This window comes from Myotis davidii, unplaced genomic scaffold (genome assembly GCF_000327345.1).
Source record: "Myotis davidii unplaced genomic scaffold, ASM32734v1 scaffold185, whole genome shotgun sequence".
NCBI classification, from domain to species: domain Eukaryota; kingdom Metazoa; phylum Chordata; class Mammalia; order Chiroptera; family Vespertilionidae; genus Myotis; species Myotis davidii.
Window position 1 is genome coordinate 5,044,360 of NW_006297811.1, and position 19,151 is coordinate 5,063,510.

Sequence of the window (19,151 nt, forward strand, 5' to 3'; positions counted from 1 at the left end):
TTAGAAGTAAAGGTTTTATTCTTCCAACTAAATTCCAGTACTACAAGGGCAGTAAAACAATGATACACTGGGGGGCGGGGGAAATGCAGCAATAAACATTTGTTAAAAAGACTGATAGAATAAATAAAAACTACCAAAAAAAAAAAAAAAGGAGAGAGAAAATCATATAAATCCATTTTGAAACCCCGAGAAGAAATGCCCTTCTCCTTCACTATTTCACAGGAAGCACTGTAGGCTATTTGCTTAATAATGTCCTGGGATTACATTCTAAATTATTAATAACTGGTTACAGCTTGTAGTGCACAATTAAAATCACACTAACTTCATCTGAAGTGTCATTCTACAGTTTTATTTACATAACCAGTGAAGGGCATGTTCTTAGAATACCAGCGCTAATCCTTTCAAACATATTAATATAAGAAGCCAAATTGTAATGATACAGCAAGTGAGACCACTGGTATTAATACAGGTAGCAAAGGTCCATATCCAGGTGGTACTGACATCAGGGAAATTTCCAAAACCAGTTGCTGCCTAAGAGTAATTGTCACTGACGAAAGCTTGAAATAACCTGTATTCACAGGGGGGTATTCGCATTGCTGCATGTCATAATTGGGACCTCTTGCAACAATTCAACAAGGAACAAGGCAGCTCACAAATGCAGAAAATGTGATTCATGAAACATCTAAAGGGGGAGGAAAGGGAAAATTAGTGCAAAGTCCAATTCAAAATTCAAACATATACCAGATCTCTATTCCCAATATTGCTCCAGGTCAGCAATTTTCAACCATTTTCATCTCATGGCACACATAAACTAATTACTAACACTCTGCAGCATACCAAAAAAAATATTTTTGCCCATCAGACAAAAAAGGTATAATTTTGATTCATTCACACCCAATGGCTGCTGTTTTTATCTGACAATCTAAGGGGAAAGGTCAGTGCTCCTAACTAGTCAGGTATTCCATGTTTTAAAAATTCTTTCAGCACACTGGTTAAAAAAATCACTGCCCTACATACTTAAATAATAAAAAATAAGCCTTTGTAAAATGTCCTATTTCCACCAGGGTTTTCCCACCATTTTCTGTTTAATTCTCTTCTTAAGTATAAAGATAATTATAATAAATGTCTTAAAAGATTGTCTTGTTTTCAGCTCATATATGCAATACTTACAACTAGCAGGCTGTTCTCCATATCGTCGCATTATTTGATCATGTGTAAACTTCACAAATGCATCATATTGTTCTATAAATAAAGTTATATGTGAATTACATGGCTTGTAAATGTCCTCTGTAATAAATTAGAGCCAGATAAACTGAAAACTCCAGTATGTATAGTGAAACAATTCTAAGTTGGCACTTAATCCGACACAAAACCTCAGTAATAATGATAATGTATCATATAAAAATCCACATTTTAGTCCACAACACAAGACCATGTATAGGTTGGGTAGGGCATATTTCTTAACCTATTAAAAATAAAGGGTTTGAAATAAAAAGATGTCTTTCTACTCTGAAATTATATTGTCTATTAAATGGCAAATTTACTGCAACGAGAGAAAATAAGACAACACTTAACAACCCAGGCATGTGTCCTGACTGGGAATTGAGCCAGGGACCTCCTAGTTCCATGGGTCTATGCTCAACCCATAGAGCCACACCAGCCAGGCTATATTAGCACCTTGATTTAACTCCTTAAGAATCAAAAAGCTTATAATATTGCTATCCCGCAAAATCTGCATAAAAATGGGGGTGGGAGGATTCTGATTACGTTACCACATGTAACACATTGTCTTTACTGCAAATTTTACAAAAAAAATTTTTTTGATAAATTAAGACTGCAGCAGCCCTGCCAGTGTGGCTCAGTGGCTGAGCATCAACCCAGGAACCTAGAGGTCATGGTTCGATTTCTGGTCAGGGCACACACTCAGGTCACCGGCTCCAATCCCCATTTTGGGGCGTGCAGGAGGCAGCCAATTTATGATGTTCCTCTCTCATAGATGTTTCTATCCCTCTATCCCTCTCCTTTCTCTAAAAATCAATGAAAGCATACTTAAAAAAAAAAGGCTACAGCAGCTTGATACTCTAAATTGATGTGCAATACTCACTAGATTATTTCAAGTTTCTAGTCAAAGTTGATGGCAAAGTTACCACGAAAGAAATAAAGCCCAAAATATCAGAAAAAAATAAATCTAGTTCATTAATATTGGTGCTGATCTACATGGCTAACAAATACCACTATTTCTTGAAGTTACTGAGGGCCATGAGCTACACAAAGATGCATTTCCTTTCTTGAACTGAAATTCTCTGGTTCTTAGAAAACATTGTACCAGTGTATACAGAAAGGAGTAATTTAATTGACATGAAGTATAATTTGGAAATAATGCATTTCTTAAGGTGAGTTTCTGGGAGACTAAATAAACTCATACCTGCAAGTTTTGTGTTCAGTATTTCTTCATACTCTTCTCGAACTTTCTCTTCACGTTCTTTCAACAAACGTTCACAGATCATCCCAACCTGCCGTAGAGTGAATAAGGGCTGTTCTTTTTTTAAAGGTGAGGATGTTGCAGATGAAGTCCCTATGTATAACATGAAGAACAGAGAAAAGCAACTGATTTAGGGCTGCCATAGAAAAGCGTCTTGTAATGGAAGAGGTCTCATTTGAATCTTTTGCTGTGATTGGAAAAACAGAAAGATGAATGCAATCATATATCAAGAGTAAAAGTCTGAAGATGAGTGGAGAAAACTATAAAATACAAACAAAGTTTAATAAAGTTTGTTTTTTTAGTGATATTAGCTAGGAGACCACTGTAAAAATAAATACTGAGAATATATTGTTAATATTCAGTATTAAATTTAATGGATCAGAGTCCTTAAAGATTATTGATCTAAAAAGCCACTTGGCATAACCAGATAGTTATGCTTGATACAAAAGATTTCTTTCTTCAGCCCTGGCTAGGTGGCTCACTTGGTTGGCATGTTTTCCTGTATACCAAAAGGCTGTGGGTTGCATTCCTGGTTGGGGCACGTATGAGAGGCAACTGATTGATGTCTGTCTCTCTCTCCCTCCCTCCCTCTACCCGCCTCTCTCCAAATCAATGAAAATATATCCTGGGGTGAAGATTAAAGAAAAAAAAAAAGATTTCTAAGAATGTATTCCTCTTAAGGCAATTTTATTTTCAAAAAATATTCCTCATGTCTTAAAAAGAACATCTAAAATTAATCTTTTTGAGAACTCAGAACTGATGAGCATCTATTATAACATTGCTGCAAGTATTTTATGACACAAATACATAGATTTGCTATCAACAGTTTTTCCTGCTATGTGTATCTGTTCCTGGTGTAGCCTCAATTCCTCTTTTCATTTGCTCCTTATAATCTGTATGACTGAGACCAGTTAACTAACTGCTTCTTAGAGCTATGTCTATAGTAAGAATAAAGTATCCCAGAACTTTATTTATACCACCTAAAATAATGCATAACCACTACGGCTATGTTTATTTACTTTCAAATTCCCAGCTTTGTTAGTTGAACCTGACAGTTAATTGATCTATGAAATAAACAGACTAATGAATGATTATGATCTTCATCCTACATAGTCTAGTCCAGTGATGGCGAACCTTTTGAGCTCAGCGTGTCAGCATTTTGAAAAACTCTAATTTAACTCTGGTGCCGTGTCACATATAGAAATTTTTGGATATCTGCAACCATAGTAAAAAAAAGATTCATATTTTTGATATTTATTTTATATATTTAAATGCCATTTAACAAAGAAAAATCAACCAAAAAAATGAGTTCGCATGTCACCTCTGACACGCGTGTTATAGGTTCGCCATCATTGGCAGTCTCTACACTTACCTCCCCGTTCTACATTTTCACCCACTTATACCTGGCCTCCCAAATTGGCAGGAGTGCTGCAGAATTTAGTTTTGAATAAGTTTATGTTTCCTAATCTAATTTTATTTCACTGTTTTTACAGCCTTTGAATTTTTTTTTCTTCTTTTCAATTCTACCAGATTTTCCTATCGCAGCTGGGAGGGGAGAGAAAGAAGGCAGGCAACTATTGTCATAAGAAAAACTATTTTGCTGAGAAGTTTACTAAAGGTAAGAGCCACTTTTGATGGCTTTTTCAGTAAGAAGCTTTACTTCCCCTTCATTTCAAATAGCCTTCATTTTTCTGCTCTTTTTAAAAAGTGTATTTGCAAACTACTCCCCCCAACTAAAAGGTAGGTATAAAACAACACTGGATCAAAACAATACATGTTTAGGAATCTATCCTAACAGGACAAATGCATGGGGGTATATGTACAAAATACAAATTTTTTAAGTACTATATAGCAGAAATTCTGAGTCTAATTCATTAATGGTTTGATAATCGTGGGAAATCCATAAAATGGCATAGTATTCAGCTATGGCAAAGTAGGTATATACCTAACAGAGAAGCATGTGGTATACTGTTACTTTTTTTTAAATGGAGGCTTCAAATCATAGCATTTACTTATTTTTGTACCATATTTTTTAAATGATCATGCATTACTTGAATAAATGTTGTGGGGGTTTTTTTTAATCAAGGGGAGAAATAGGACCTTAAGTGTCTAACGGATTATTTTTCCTATACTAAATAACATTGCCTTTCACTTAGTTTATTATTACCTGGCGAAGCTGGTCCACTGAGGAGAAATGCATTTGGCTGTGCATCAGAAGTACAACATGGATCCGTCTGTTGAAAACTAGTTTCTAAATGTCTTCTCTTCTGCATGCGTTTATACTCTTGTTTTATGTTGTACAGAATTTGTTCTAAAAGAAAAAAGTTAAAAGTTGGCAAGATAAACTTTCAAGTTTTTAAAAAAGCGTTGTTTATATCAATTAGCTTATGGTAAAAACTGGTTTTGTTATATGTCGTTCCACTGAATGTCACAGAACCTGTCAATGATGTAAAGTGAGGACTTACTATACATCTTTAAGAAGTTAGTAATTCCAATCCAAAGCCAAACAAAAATTAAAAGTGAGAACTGTCATTCAGCAAAATGACAGAATACATGGGAACTTAATTATCACATATTAAATGGGAATAGCCATTTAATGGTAAAAGCTCAACAGAACCTATGACAATGAAAGCATTAACAGCAAACTTTTGTTCTGAATATTTGGAGTAAAAACCCATGTAAAATGCTTGGTATGTCACAGGTAATTAGTTAGAATCACTATACCATGGTGCCATTATCTTCAACCATAACCATGGAAGCAGGGATAAAATTATATCAAGCATATCCCTAAGGTGAGTATGATTCACTTTAGAACAATTTCCAATTCAAAATAGTTACCATTTAGCCTCTCCAGAAAACCCCTCCTTGAGGTTCCAATGTCCCTCCTAATAGACTTTCTCACAACCACCACAGCCCCTAAATTAATAGGCTACCCATCTGAAACTACAGGTCTTTTTATAACATCATTTCATTGAATGTTGTTTTAAAACAACATTGATGAGAATCAATTAGCCATGGTAAAACTAATTTAGTTGTACTTCAATGATGTGAAGTGAGGACTTACTGTACATCCCAAAAGTTAATAATGCCAATCCAAAGCAAAATTAAACAAAAATTAAAAGTTATGGTAACTAAGAGGCAATAATATGATCATAAATATAACAGAGTGTAACTATCAATTATACAATGATGGATTAATTTAAATATGAACTAAAAACTCACTGAAGGCTAGCAATTTTTATAAGATAAGAATGATCCTTTAAAAAATATTTCAGACTGGTGGTTTTCTTAGGTATATATTTAATTTTCTTTTCTCACTTTATATTGTTTCCTAGTAAGTGTCCTTTTAGGGCTTTTGAGAGATAGACTAAGCAGACATCAATCACTCCTTTGAACATTATAGATTATGCCATTTCATTATTTTAACTGAAAAAAGGGGGAAGAAAAATTGCAAGAGATATATTCAGTGAAGATTTCATTTATGTAAATTTTGTGTGCAAACAAACCTGTTTACATATAGATGAATGTGCAGTGTAAGTACAAAAATAACACTTTGGAATAATTAACTTTTAGGGTAGTTGTGTGAGGGATGCTTTAGCTTTATTTTTCACAATATTAACATTTGTTTATGTCAAAGTTATTTTCAGTCTTGATCCATTTATTTGCAATAGTTTATAATTTAAAATCAAAGTTACCAGTGAAATAAAATGGCTGTCTATTTGAACAGTTAAGCACCTTAATAGAAATGGGTTTCCTAAGATTCACATGTGTCCATTAAAACTGGTGCAACATCCTATACCAACCAGGACAAGCTCAAGTATCCTTATTTTTTAACACTTTCAATAGCAATATTGTAAAAGGTTTCAAAGTTATGATGATTTAGTCTCATTCATTTTTTATTTTCTGCTGAAAGCTAACATCATCGCCATCAGGAGTGCCATTCAAAGCATCCTAAAGTTTATTCACAACCAGAGATTTCAAATGTACTAGGCACAGAGTAAGTAACCTGACCTTAACATCTCTTATATGATTTATTCTTTGATCACCACACAGCTGTTCTCACAGTACTTAGTCTTCCTTTTGTTTCACAAAGTCAACAAAAGCATAACTAAGATGTACCAAAAGAATAGTTATAACAAGCAATTTGTTCCTTTAATACTCTCAAAAAATATCTAGCCTGGGATTAATATATGGTAAAATTTATCCTGGCCAGGTGGCTCAGTTGGTTGGAGCATAGTCTCATACACCAAAAAGGTTGAGGGTTCCAATACCGTCAGGGAGCTAACAAAAGGCAAACCAATCAATGTTTCTCTCCCAGCCTCTTCCTCTTTCTAAAATCAATCAACATATCCTCAGGTGAGGATTAAAAAAAAAAGATACAAACTTTTAAAATTTTAGCTTTATAAACGTCCATACCATCTTAAGAAGAATCAAACAAGCTAAGGATTTTTTTAAGATATAATTTACAAACTAGTTCACCAATTTAAATGTACTACTAGTACATCTAACAGGATGCAACTATGTCATCCAAGCCTCAATGTGCCCTCAAATGCTCTAATACTGGTAACATGTGAATAACTTAACCAAGACCTTAGCAACACAAATAGCAAAAGGCTAATAACTGCAAGCCTCAAACTTAATCCTCTATCTCAGTTCAGAGTGAAAGCAATTTTGAAGCTGGTAACTCAAGAAATTTCCCTAGATTCAATTTAATACCACAACACACATAGTAAGCTCAGCCTAGATATTTGTCTGACTTAAGTTGCTTTCATACCAGCGGCATAAAGACCTTCCATATATCAATAAAGTACCTATGTCCACTTAATCATAAGCTACTTAAATCTAGCCATCTCTTAGCAAACTAGCAAATGACATTTTATTCTAAGTACATGTAACATCTGACATTGTTTTGCCAACACAATTTGCAGTCCATTAAAGAAAAAGTCAAAGCTTCACTTACACAATCAGTTAGTTGCACATTTGAGTTTTAATCATACAGCTTTCATACTTGACCAGGAAAAATAGATTGAATTTGAAGTGAATCACTTACTAGTAAAATATGTAGTGACTTCATGACAATCTACCACAACAAATGTCTGTATATCGCTTTTCAAAAATCCTACATCACTCTTTTATGAATACTGCTAAGACTTTCTTTTTTCCACTGTACCAGATTAAGTAATAATCAGTATTACTAAATAATCAGTATTACTAAATTCTATGACTATAGCTTTTCATTCCCAAATCTAGTAAATGACATTGAGATTGTGAATAAAATTCCCCTCCTTTAACAGGTAGTAGTAGATTATCAATGAGACAACACTTACTCCTTTGGGATATTAAAAGAGAAAAACAAACAGAAACAAAACAAAAAAATCCCAGGTAAATGTGAAAAGAAAAAGCCTGAGTTGATGAGGGTAAGAGAAATAGCATTAAGATGGGACTGAGAGCAAAAGGAGAAATATGGAATTAGAAGCAACTAAAAATGTGTTTAGAGGACAAAAAAATTGTAGGAAGGGAGGAATCAAGTATCTTTTTCTAGAGTAGAGGCCACAAAATGTCTAAACATCTGTGATACTAAACTTTTGGTCTGGACGTATACACTTACTAGTTTTCCTACTGACATCATTAATAGATAAAACACTAAGTTTCATTAACTGTTTTAAGTGTAGAATAATACCCTTTTTTTCACATTGTGTACTAATTTTTCTATGGCATATCTTTGAAAACACAAAGTGAAAGTTCATTTAGACAGATGACTCCAACAGTGGGACTAAAATAATAAAATAAATCTTGAAAGTCTGTCAGCTCCAGGCAGGAACACAAAGCTAATGGAAAGCCTATACACAAGTACAGAAAACCTGCAGTAGCCATTAAAACCTAAAACTAAGAAAATGTTCCAAATTAAGACCAAATCTAAAGCTTTGAACTATATACTAGCATGTCATGCCTACTTTATAAATTAAAACACTCAATTAACAGTTGCTATGGAGACCCATTTTTTGTAAATCAATTATTTTCCCATGATCATCTGTTCAGAAACAGTTCTCACACTCTCCTTGAAGGAATCCTTAAGAACAATGTTCTTATCCAGCCAAGAGCTATGTAAGTAAAAAGAATGTGCTGATGCTGTTTTTAATTCACTTTAAAATTATTGCTATGTCAAAGGGACCTGAAACCAAATTTTAACCAAAAAATTGTAAAGTTATATCTACAGTCTTAACTTCTACTTGGATTAGCATGAATCCTAACAAGCGTAATATAGTTGCACACAATTATATAACATTAGGGTATTATTTACAGTTCTTTTAAAAAAAAGTACATTCTATAATATTTTAATGTATAAGAAGCATTCATTGGTTTCCTACAGGAGGAAGAAAAACTATAATCATTACAGGTCAAATTCTATTATTTCACTGGTACTATAATAGCCATTGAGTATTTTTTTTTGAAATGACTCCATCTGTTAAAACCCTGCCAGGCCTAAGTATAAATTTCACAAATTAACTGCACAATGGGAGTCACTAATGCAAGGAGTCCAACAATCCTCAACCAGCAGATGTCTCTTCCCTGATATCCAAGAAGCTTCATACCTCTATTTAATATTACACTAGATAGATTCTAAAGGGGTATGTTAACCCTGTTGCTTTTGCTGTTCAGCTCTTTACTATCTGTAAGTATCTCTTCAAATAGCTTACAAACTAGAAAAATACAGAGTAATAAGAACAAAAAAGCAGTCTTATCCAAAAAAAATGGATAAGAGAAAGGGGAAAGTGAACCATCCAAATCTAAATCCTCAAGCATGCATGTTACAGAAGCTTTGATTCCAATTTACCATGGCCATCATAAGGTAAGCCTTGGAAGGACAGACAGCACAATCAACCTGAAGAACAAACCAGTCTTCTACAACAAGTTATTAGGACACCCAAATCACATATACATTGCTATAGCATACCTGGAAACCAGGTTGCAAACTGATGATTGACAGACTAAAGACATGTCTGGCTTGAATGCTTAAAACAAGTATGAACTTGTGGCTGTCATTTAAAAGTTGGGTATTTTACATTAAAAGTCAGGTTTTTGGCTACGTTGGGGTGAGAGAGGAATTGGGAATGGTAAAATTCAGCTAAGAATAGCTGCAACCTTTTGGGCATAAGTTCTCAAGAGCTTTTAAACTTCAAATGAATACATAAATCACCTAGGGATTTTTTTTTTAATGAAGACGGGAATGGAGCCTCAGATTCTGCATTTTTAATAAATTTCCAGGTGATGCTGCTGATCAATAGCAAGGTTGGAACTCACTGGTTCCCACAAACTTTATGGGCATTAAAGTTTCTATCCAATTAAAAAGTGGTTGGTTTATTTTTTATTGGCCATACCAGGAAATGGAGAGAAGGAAAGTAGTAACAACAGAAATTATTACAAGTATAAATATATGTAAGGTGTACTAAATACACTTTGCTACCCTCACTTGCATAGCTATTCTAGTTCAATAGTAGACATGCCCTCCTCCCCAGCAGGAAAATATTCTGTAAATCAACTTGAACTTGATTGGATCTACCTCAGGAGACTCATTACATGACATTAACATACACATACCTATTCATTTTTCCTAACACACCTTTCTTAAAATCCATGTTCATTATGTAATCGATAGTGAACGAATGCATGTGCTTTTATTTCTGCTTTAAAAAAGCAATTAAGACTATCTCACACCAGAAGGTACTGATTAGAAGCCCAGACATCTTGTTTATCCCCTATATATTGTAAATTAGTAATGAGTATTTAAAAGTCAACATACTTCACAATAATTGTGACTTCTAGAAGGAAGGAAGGCTACTAAGAAGATATGACAATAAAAAGGTCCAAATGCTCAATGGCCCAAACTGAGAGAAATGGTCTGAACTAAAGATATAAATTAAAGAGTTATCTATGAAGAGAAACTAAAGTCTGAAACATGAAATGTGACTGCTTAGGGACTATGAAGCTAGACAAAGTGGAGCTGAATCTAGAACTAAGGAACTCCTAAGTTTAGTGGCCACATGAAGACAGAAAACAGAGAAATGGAAGAAAACAGTATTGTCACAGAAGGGAAGAAAAAAAGTATTTCAAAAAGGGAGTAAGTCTGCAGTGTGCTGTAAGAAAGGTCAAACAAGAAGAGGATTCACAGTGTGCCATGAAAGTCATTGGTGACTTGACAAGAGCTGTTTGAGGCACAACTGTATTTGGAATGAGTTGAGAACCCAAGAAATGGAAGCAAATAGACTACCTGAAAGCTTTTCGAATTAGATTTTGAAGTGGAGGACTCTGGATGACTGCTGAAGGAATATGAGGATGTTTTAGTTACTTTATAATGGGAAATTAAAGCAAAGATCTGGTTGGGAGAGAAAAATAGTTGAGGAAATGTTCCTTTGGAGAGAAGTGGGACCCTTCCCTTCACTGTGTCAAGTGCTTTAATGATCTCACTTAATTTTCCTCAATGATACTAAAAGGGAAACAAGATAGGCACAAATGTTGGTAGTGTTGGTATGGGGGGAAAATGAGGAGCCTGCCATACGATGGCTTCTATTTTTTTCTGTGAAATACAAGACAAGGTTATTCACTAAAATAGCAGGATTGCTGGACAGTGTAAAATGTCACATTTGAGGTTGCTCTATTGTGACTGTTTTCAGCACTCAGGGACAGGAAAGCTCAACCCAACAACAACTCTAGAAGGGAGATACTATCACCATGTGCATAATTTGAAATTTTGCTTTAACGTCTGCTGTATTATGGCAGAGCCAACCCTGATCTCTGGGCCTACACTCTTAATATCCACTCCCCTCTCCAGTATTGTACTACTAGACCTAGCCAGCATCCTACAATCACCTGAAGCTACAATAAGTCACAATAAAGAAAGTTAATTTTTAAAAAAACACATAGGATGCCAGTTACAAGAGGGACTAGAGGGCCGGTGCATGAAATTTGTGCATGGGTGTGGTCCCTAGGCCTGGCCAGAGATCGAAGCACGCGTCTGGTGTGGAAGGGCAGGTCCCAGCTGACCTCTGGGCTCTGGGCAGCACCTGGGCCCCCAGGCACTCCCCCTCTGCCTGAATCATGGTGCCCAGGTCCCCACTAGGAGATGCAGTGAGCGCGGTGGGCCAGGGCACAGCATGGGTCTCTGGGCCACCCAGAGGTGCCATGCGGAAGCCATGCGGGCAGCATGCTCTCTCCTGGAGCCCCACAGACCAGCTCCTGTGGGGCCCGGCTCACCTAGAAAAGGCACGCAGGTGCAGGACGGGCTCCTTGCAGGCACCTGGCACCTGAGTGTGGGGCTTCCCAGCGTGTGAGCCCTGGCCTCCCAGTGGAGGGTAGCAGAGGGAGTGAGAGCAAGCTCAGTGGACACCCTGCATTCTCACCACACCTCCGTCCCCATCACCCCTCCTCCCCACTGGTAGCCGGTGAGAGGTCACAGCACCCCCTCCCAGGTGCATGGGAGGTTGGTCACCACCACCCACCCCCAGGTCCCCATCCCAGCCCGGGGCCCAGCCCCCTGCCTGGCTCTCTCAGGACCTGGGAGCTAGGTGGCGGCCCCACCCCCCACTGCCAGTCTGTGGGGGGATTGGTGGGGTGATGGGGCCCCGCTCGCACCCACCTTGGCCTGGCGCCACCTGCTCACCTGCTCCACCATCCCGACGCAGTCCCGCTCTCACTGGGGCCCACTAGGGCCAGCAGTGCCTCCACTGCCGCATCGCTGATGCCCGCCATGTTCCACACCCCTCGTGGTCAGCGCATGCCATTGCAAGTGGTGGAACTCCCAGCCAAACAACCACCCAAGGGGACAATCTGCATATTAGGCTTTTATTATATAGGATCACTACCATGTATCATTGCTACATCATACCCTGAAACTTCAACCTTTGCGACTCTTAAGAAGGTAGTAACCAAAACGGAGCATAATTCTCATCTACCTAGAACTCTGAAACAACGATCTGGCTATAACAGATTGTAAGAAATCTTTGTTACATTCAGATATTTACTTAAAGGATGCTTCAAGAGTCTCTAAACTGTCTCCTCTCAGGATAAGCACCTATACCAGAATGTTTTATCGGCATTTTAAAAGTGAGTAAGTATTCTAAATTGGCAGATCAGTACTGCCATGCAGAACTGATTACAATGCCAGCCTCTGATAATGTACTATTTTCACCATGGGCCATGGATGGGTGGTTACAGTGAGCATCAGGTTCCCCTGTTCTGTCATAGCAACCTAAAATCTCCTATGCTTTACTAGTAAACCAATTATACACTTAGAAGAGTTTTGCTCCAGAGAATACGTCAGCACTAGAAACAAGGCAATCCTCCATAACAATTAAAAGGCAAACTCCAAGGACAACAATGTTTTTAAAAATTGGCTTTCTGCAAATTTTCAAATTCCACTCTATGTTTTGTTCTTCGATTGCTAAATCAATGCAACAATACATTTTTTTTTTTAAGAAACTAAAGAAAATCAATTCTCCCAGGTCCCTCCCTCCAACCTTTCCTTTTAGTTTGATTTCTGGAGTTGTTTTATTTTAAGAATTAACATTAATGAAAATGAATGCTAAAGTCAAACTACACATCATACTTTGAAGCAATTTCAGAAATAGCCAATAAACAAGGTTCAACACTCAACTAAAAAGAGTAACTTTTTCTTTAATGATTCAAAAGTAGTAAACCTGTGATTTAATCGAGTAACCCAATTTCAAGACTTAGGCTGCCAAAGGTGAAAATACTAACGCTAATGTGGATAAGCATTATTAAAGCGGAATTAAAGATGTGATAAAGTATATACACTACAGTATTTTTATTCAAGTTTTGCTAGCTAATAAAGTATTAGCAGTGGTGGCTTTATCAGCCCCTCCAGAGACTGTCTTTTCTTTGCCTAAACAGCACAGTATCTGGAACGCAAGTGGGGCTGTTAAAAGCTAGAGCAAGTGACTTCTAGAGTAAGTATTTAGACTTTTTAAAGAATGTTGTGTAAAAGCTCGTACTTACATAGACCTAGAAATTTAAGTCAAATCCAAAAATTATATCAATGGAAAGACTGCAATTTTAATAAAATAAAAGTATTGCAAATCACTAGTTCATGTCAGAATGATCTGACCTATGATGATTGTGGCAAAAACTCATGACTTATGATTTTTAAAAAGAGGAAGAAATAAAGTTATACTCCAAGACAAACTACAAGTATATTTATTATGAGCTGTTTTTCTAGTACTAAAATGTTAAAAACCATTACCACCATCCCCCAAAAGCTTATTATCTCAGGAAGACTACACAATCTGGCATACTTACAAAATTCTGATCAAAAGACCCAAAATAAATATCAAAACTGACAACTTGACATACACTAGAATTTTAATTTATCTTCAAAGATAATCTCCCTGCTCAATATAGCTGGCAACATCTTAACACATGAGAATATTTTTGTAACTTAAAATAATTCAATTATTTTAGAAAAGATGAGAACTTCATAATACAAAATATTTTCTCCTAAAAATCATGTAAAATCTTTACAAATGTGTTTCTTCAAATGAGCCAATCTCTGAAAATGGTAAAATATTTGTAAATGGGGCTATTCCAAACATTAGAACCATGCTTGCTTCAGCAGCACATATACCAAAACTGGAACTATACAGAGATTAGCATGGCCCCTGCACAAGGATGACTCACAAATTCGTGAAGGGTTCCATTAAAAAAAAAAATTAGAATGCACGTAATCCATATTTACCATTATCCAGAAAGATGAGGGAATACTAAGCATACTTCAAATGCCTAAGAAAAAGTCCCGTTTAAAGTCTTAAAGGAATTGCTATATTTATTATCACTACCCATTTTGTTGCATCACAATTTAAAATAATATATATATAATCACAAAGTATAACTATATTGTCCCAAAAGTCTTTAAAAATTGGTACAGAATGAGGGGTAAAACTGAAATTACATTAAAAAACAGCTTTAGTATCTCTAAGAACCTTGGGAAATGCCAAGGCTTGATTAATTCATAAATATTTTAAACTTTGTGATTATGAGGGCAGAAAATATTAACTTTGGGATTATTTTCGAATTATACAAGACCCATGTGACCACCCACCTCAAAATCCACGGTAACAAATCCTGTTAACAAGTCTCATTGCTACAAGGCTGCTACTGATGGATCACATTTCTCAGGTGTGTTTGTTTATAAGCTGAGAAATGTTAAGCCAAGTTCTAGAATCCCTACACTCAGCAATAAAATTAAAGATAAATCTCTTTAATTAAATGCATTTGTGAAGACCTCTTTACCATCTGCAGATGCCAGACTGATTCATATAGGTTCCAACAAGTATTTCGCCCTTCATACTTTTTTGAAAGTAGGTAGTCTTCTCAGAGGCAAGAAATTCACTGTGGTTTCACATATTCATAGAGAACATACTGTGAGTCACAGTACTAGCAGTGTTAAGGCCAAGACTGCAGGGACCACAAGTTGCTGGTTAGTTCAGTTATAACTAAGTATTTGAAAAGACTCACCACCCCCAGCACCATTATCTAGTTTCATAAGCCAACTATCTGAGAGGTCCAAACTTACTGTAACCCATACTCTGAAGGAGAATCAAAAGTTTCTTTTTAAATAAGAAAAATACACAAAACTGGGCACTTTCTCTGAATCTCTTATTCTCAACCTCTCAAAACAAAAGCATTGCTATCATTGTCTTCCTGGGTCTATCTAAACACTTAGGAAAGACCTACCTGAAAAATACAGTATATTCTTTTTCCCATAATGTCATTCAAGGACAGAGAAATTATTCTCCTTTACATCTCAGATTATATCTTGGTGGCAACCATGGTAGCTAGTAGCATCTATATCTAAAGGGCTAACTTCTCTCTGATCTAGCCATGTTTACCCAATGTGTTTCTGTGCTGAAGTTAGGCTTTATTTTTCTACTTTCAAAACATAATAGCTCAATAATGAATACAACTACATTCTGCTTTTAATGGCCATAAGCTTACAGGATTCTTAAATGCAAAATTCATAGAATTATAAAATAAATGAAGCTACACACATAGTCCTAAATAATATACAGGCTTAAAATCCCAAGTACAAAGACCATTAAAAACTGTTTATTTGCCAAATCCACTGAGAAAGTAGAAGCAACTTAACAGCTGTCTAAATAACCACAAAATATTAAAAACACTTCTGGTTCAATATAAATGACATCTGAAGTGAAATGCTGCCTCCTCCAACAGAATCTCATTTGTTTGCCTAGAACCTACATTTATACTTCATTTAAGCCAGCTGGTGTCTCTGTTTGCAGGCATGCATCAATGCAAACCCTTCCCCATTCACAAGCTGCAATTTCCATTTTTAATGGCAGCTTTCCAGCAAATACAATGAGTCCTTACAGTGGAATTTAACTCTTCATCCAACTCAATTCCTAAGGCAGACTAGAACAATGGTAACACAACAATGTGTACAAAAGTGACTGGAAACTCACAAAATAGGCTGACATTTACAGAAGGATCTTTTCAACCAGACAATTCATTCATTCACTACATAATTATGAAAAACATTGTGCTGGATTTGACTGACAGACTTTTATAATGTTGCATAATATTTTGGTTTTATTAAAACAATTTTGTTCTTGGGAATATCATAACGATCTTTTGGCTAAATAGAATATTCTAAGATGTTTCAAAAACCAAGTGAGAAAGGTAGAAACCTTTGACTCTGTTTTCAACTAACTTACCATAATAGACCTTCATTTACCCAATTATGGTCAATGCTTCCTCTACCCTCCTCTCCTCATTCAATTTTCCCCTTTCACATACACAGTACCATAAACTGCTGACACTAAACTTTTCTGTAAAGGACCAGACAAAATATTTGAGCTTTGGGAAAACACACACACACACCATCTGTATGAAAAGTGATAAAGCAAAAATTATATTCATGTAATAAATAGACACCAAACTAAGGAAATATGGCAATTTAAGTGGTATAGCTTTAGTCAAGGTACATAGATGGCAATGCCATAAAAAAGTCTATCTCTGCTGCAGCCACCCCCATTTTAAAAGTTTACCCTAATTAAAAAAAAAAAATCTGTCACAACTACTTAACTCTTCTGTGATAACCTGCAATAAACAATACTTAAAAAAAAAAGAACAGGTTGTGTTCCAATAAAACTTTATTTGCCAGCCCTTTCCTTTTTCCTGGTATGAGGTTGCAACAGTTTGGAAAACACTGATTTAAGTAATAGTCGTCAAGTCAAACTTTGGAATCACCTTCCTGGGATGAGTAAAATAAACTAGGGTTTAAAACAGATGTCCACTTTTCTGAAACTACTAGTAAAGCCACAACATGACTTCAGGTACACATCAGAAGACATTAAGTAGCCAAAGAACAATGATAATGATTAATTATATAAATGCTCTGAATTGTTTAAATTGTATTTGAATTCACAGAAATGAAAGGAAAACAAAGAGTTTCTGCAGATCCCAATCTCAATTTGGTAAGTCACTTTCCATTTCCAATCCTAGTTACTTAATTTCAGCTAAGGATATATGGATATTCACTTTTGTAAAGCTTAAGAATCGCCACTGTTAAAAAGAGAAATCTAAATATTAGGTGGTTGGAAAGTTATTTCCAAGTTTGGTGACCACAAAACTGGGAAGCTCTTTGATACCTGCACAACACTGCAGCTCCCATTATGACAACATTATTACAAAAACCACACAAGAGCATACCCCAAACCGGCCATGAAAACACACAAGGCCAAATTACATGTAAAATGTTATCCAAAATTAGAAAAAGCAAATTTTAGCAATTCAAAACTTTAGCGATTTTAGCTGCTTTTTGCAAGGCAACCTTTTATGTTAATATTCAAATTAGTCGTAATAGGTAAATAACTATTAGCAAACTCAATAAAATTCAATTACGGTGTCATTTTACAGTTCAGGGTATGATCAAACTTCAGGAGATGTCAAAAAACACCTTGAAGAACAGAAGAGCAATATTTTGGAAAATGTATTTGAATCATCAGGCTTACCCAATTTCAATCGTTTTACTATCCACTTAGTTGAAATTTGAGATAATGTGAAGCAAATGCATTAGCCAATGCTACAAATGTATCAATGAAACAGCAAATTTGCCAAGGATCACAATTCTTTCTGAGTAAGTTCCTTTTAAAGTGAGGACAAATGTTGTAACTCCTGGCGGTTTACCATATTATGTGCTCAAGACTATTTCAGCATTAAGATATATTTTAACTCCCAAACCTAACACTGCATTAATTCACCCTGTGGACTAAATTTATTGCTGGTTACCTAGAGCTATTTTTAAGTGGCCTAATTAGTTAAGTACAGGTTCCATGGTATCATTTCAATTTCCAATGATTTTACTAAAGAGAAAAACTCTAAAAATAATGTTCAGCATTAGGAGCCCATTCTTGTTTCTTTTTTAATGTAAAGCCTAACAATAAATCAATAAATGCCTTTACATAGAAGACAAATTCTATGACAGCTTTCCACTAAATTAAAGTGGAAATTCTCTGAAAATTCACTACAACTATAAGATAGTATATATACTCAAGTTAGATAAAATATTTAATAGAAAAAAAGGAAGCCCCATATTATTTAGAAAAGGATATTTAAACTAAGTCAATTCCAAATGGAAGTGACTAAACATGGTGGTATATTCTACCCACAGATTTTTTTTTTTTTTAAGCTCAAGGTAGGAAACATCTAATGAAGCTATTAAAAGGCTTTGTCTACAGGTCATATTATTACCAAAGGCTCACACACAAAGGAAGCGGATTTACACTATCAAGTCCACAAAAGCCCATCCTGGGACTGTGCCCAGGGCACACAAGGATTTTGAAAGTACATAAAAATGGCATGCACGTGCAGTACAAAGCAGCCCCGAGGGGCCTTGCCCCCTAGTCACTTTCAGGAAATGTTTCAGGATGAAAAGCAAAAATAGTCTGAAGTCCCTTGGAATCTCGGGTTCATTTCTTTATTATTCTCAGAGCCGAGGCTTCCTCCCAACGCACTTTACCGGGCAAAAATAAAGCCCTTCCTACGAAAAGCCACTAACTACTCAGTCCCCATTTTCGATACAATTTGCTTTTCGTGAAAAGTTCAAGTTGTTCAAGGTCTAGACTCGGTCTCTAGAGTGCAGTGCGCTCGCGTTCCAGGACTCGGGAAGAGCATTTTCTTTGTTGTTGACCCTGCTAGGAAAACAGGTCTTGACTCAGCCAAAGCGGCGTTCTTGCGGGTGATTAATGACAGGCCTAGATCTCGCCCCGATGACAGCCACCCCCACCCCCTCCGCGCTGAGGCCGGCCATGTCTGCGCTGGAGGAGGGCGGCCTCCGCGCCCGAAACCGCCCAGTCCCGGAGTGAAGAGCTGCGGCCAATCGATTCGGGGAGATCAGGCGTCGAGATTCGCGTGAAATGTGACCCTTCGACAGCCTAAGCCTATGAATAATATCGCCCTCCCCGATCATTTCCGCTGGGGCTCTCCGGGCTACGGAAACACTCCATTCCAGTCACTCGCCCCAAATCAAAGGACCTTCCTCCTCCCCACAATACCCGGCGGGGCGCAGCCCCGACTCACCCCCACGTCCCGGCGCCCCCTCCCCGCCCCTTCACATCGGGCCGTTTCCATTGTGTCT

The 19,151-nt window shown here is 36.5% G+C and overlaps 1 protein-coding gene across 1 annotated transcript; it reads right to left on the minus strand.

Annotated features, from left to right (window-relative positions):
* Positions 1–18,954, minus strand: AKIRIN2 (akirin 2). Its single transcript, XM_015570323.1, has 5 exons — positions 18,672–18,954; positions 4,650–4,794; positions 2,426–2,575; positions 1,171–1,242; positions 1–682 (listed from the first exon to the last, which is right to left on the minus strand). The coding sequence occupies exons 2-5, from the start codon at positions 4,753–4,755 to the stop codon at positions 672–674; spliced, it is 339 nt and encodes a 112-aa protein (XP_015425809.1). The 5' UTR covers positions 4,756–4,794; positions 18,672–18,954; the 3' UTR covers positions 1–671.
* Between the last annotated feature and the right edge of the window lie 197 nt (positions 18,955–19,151).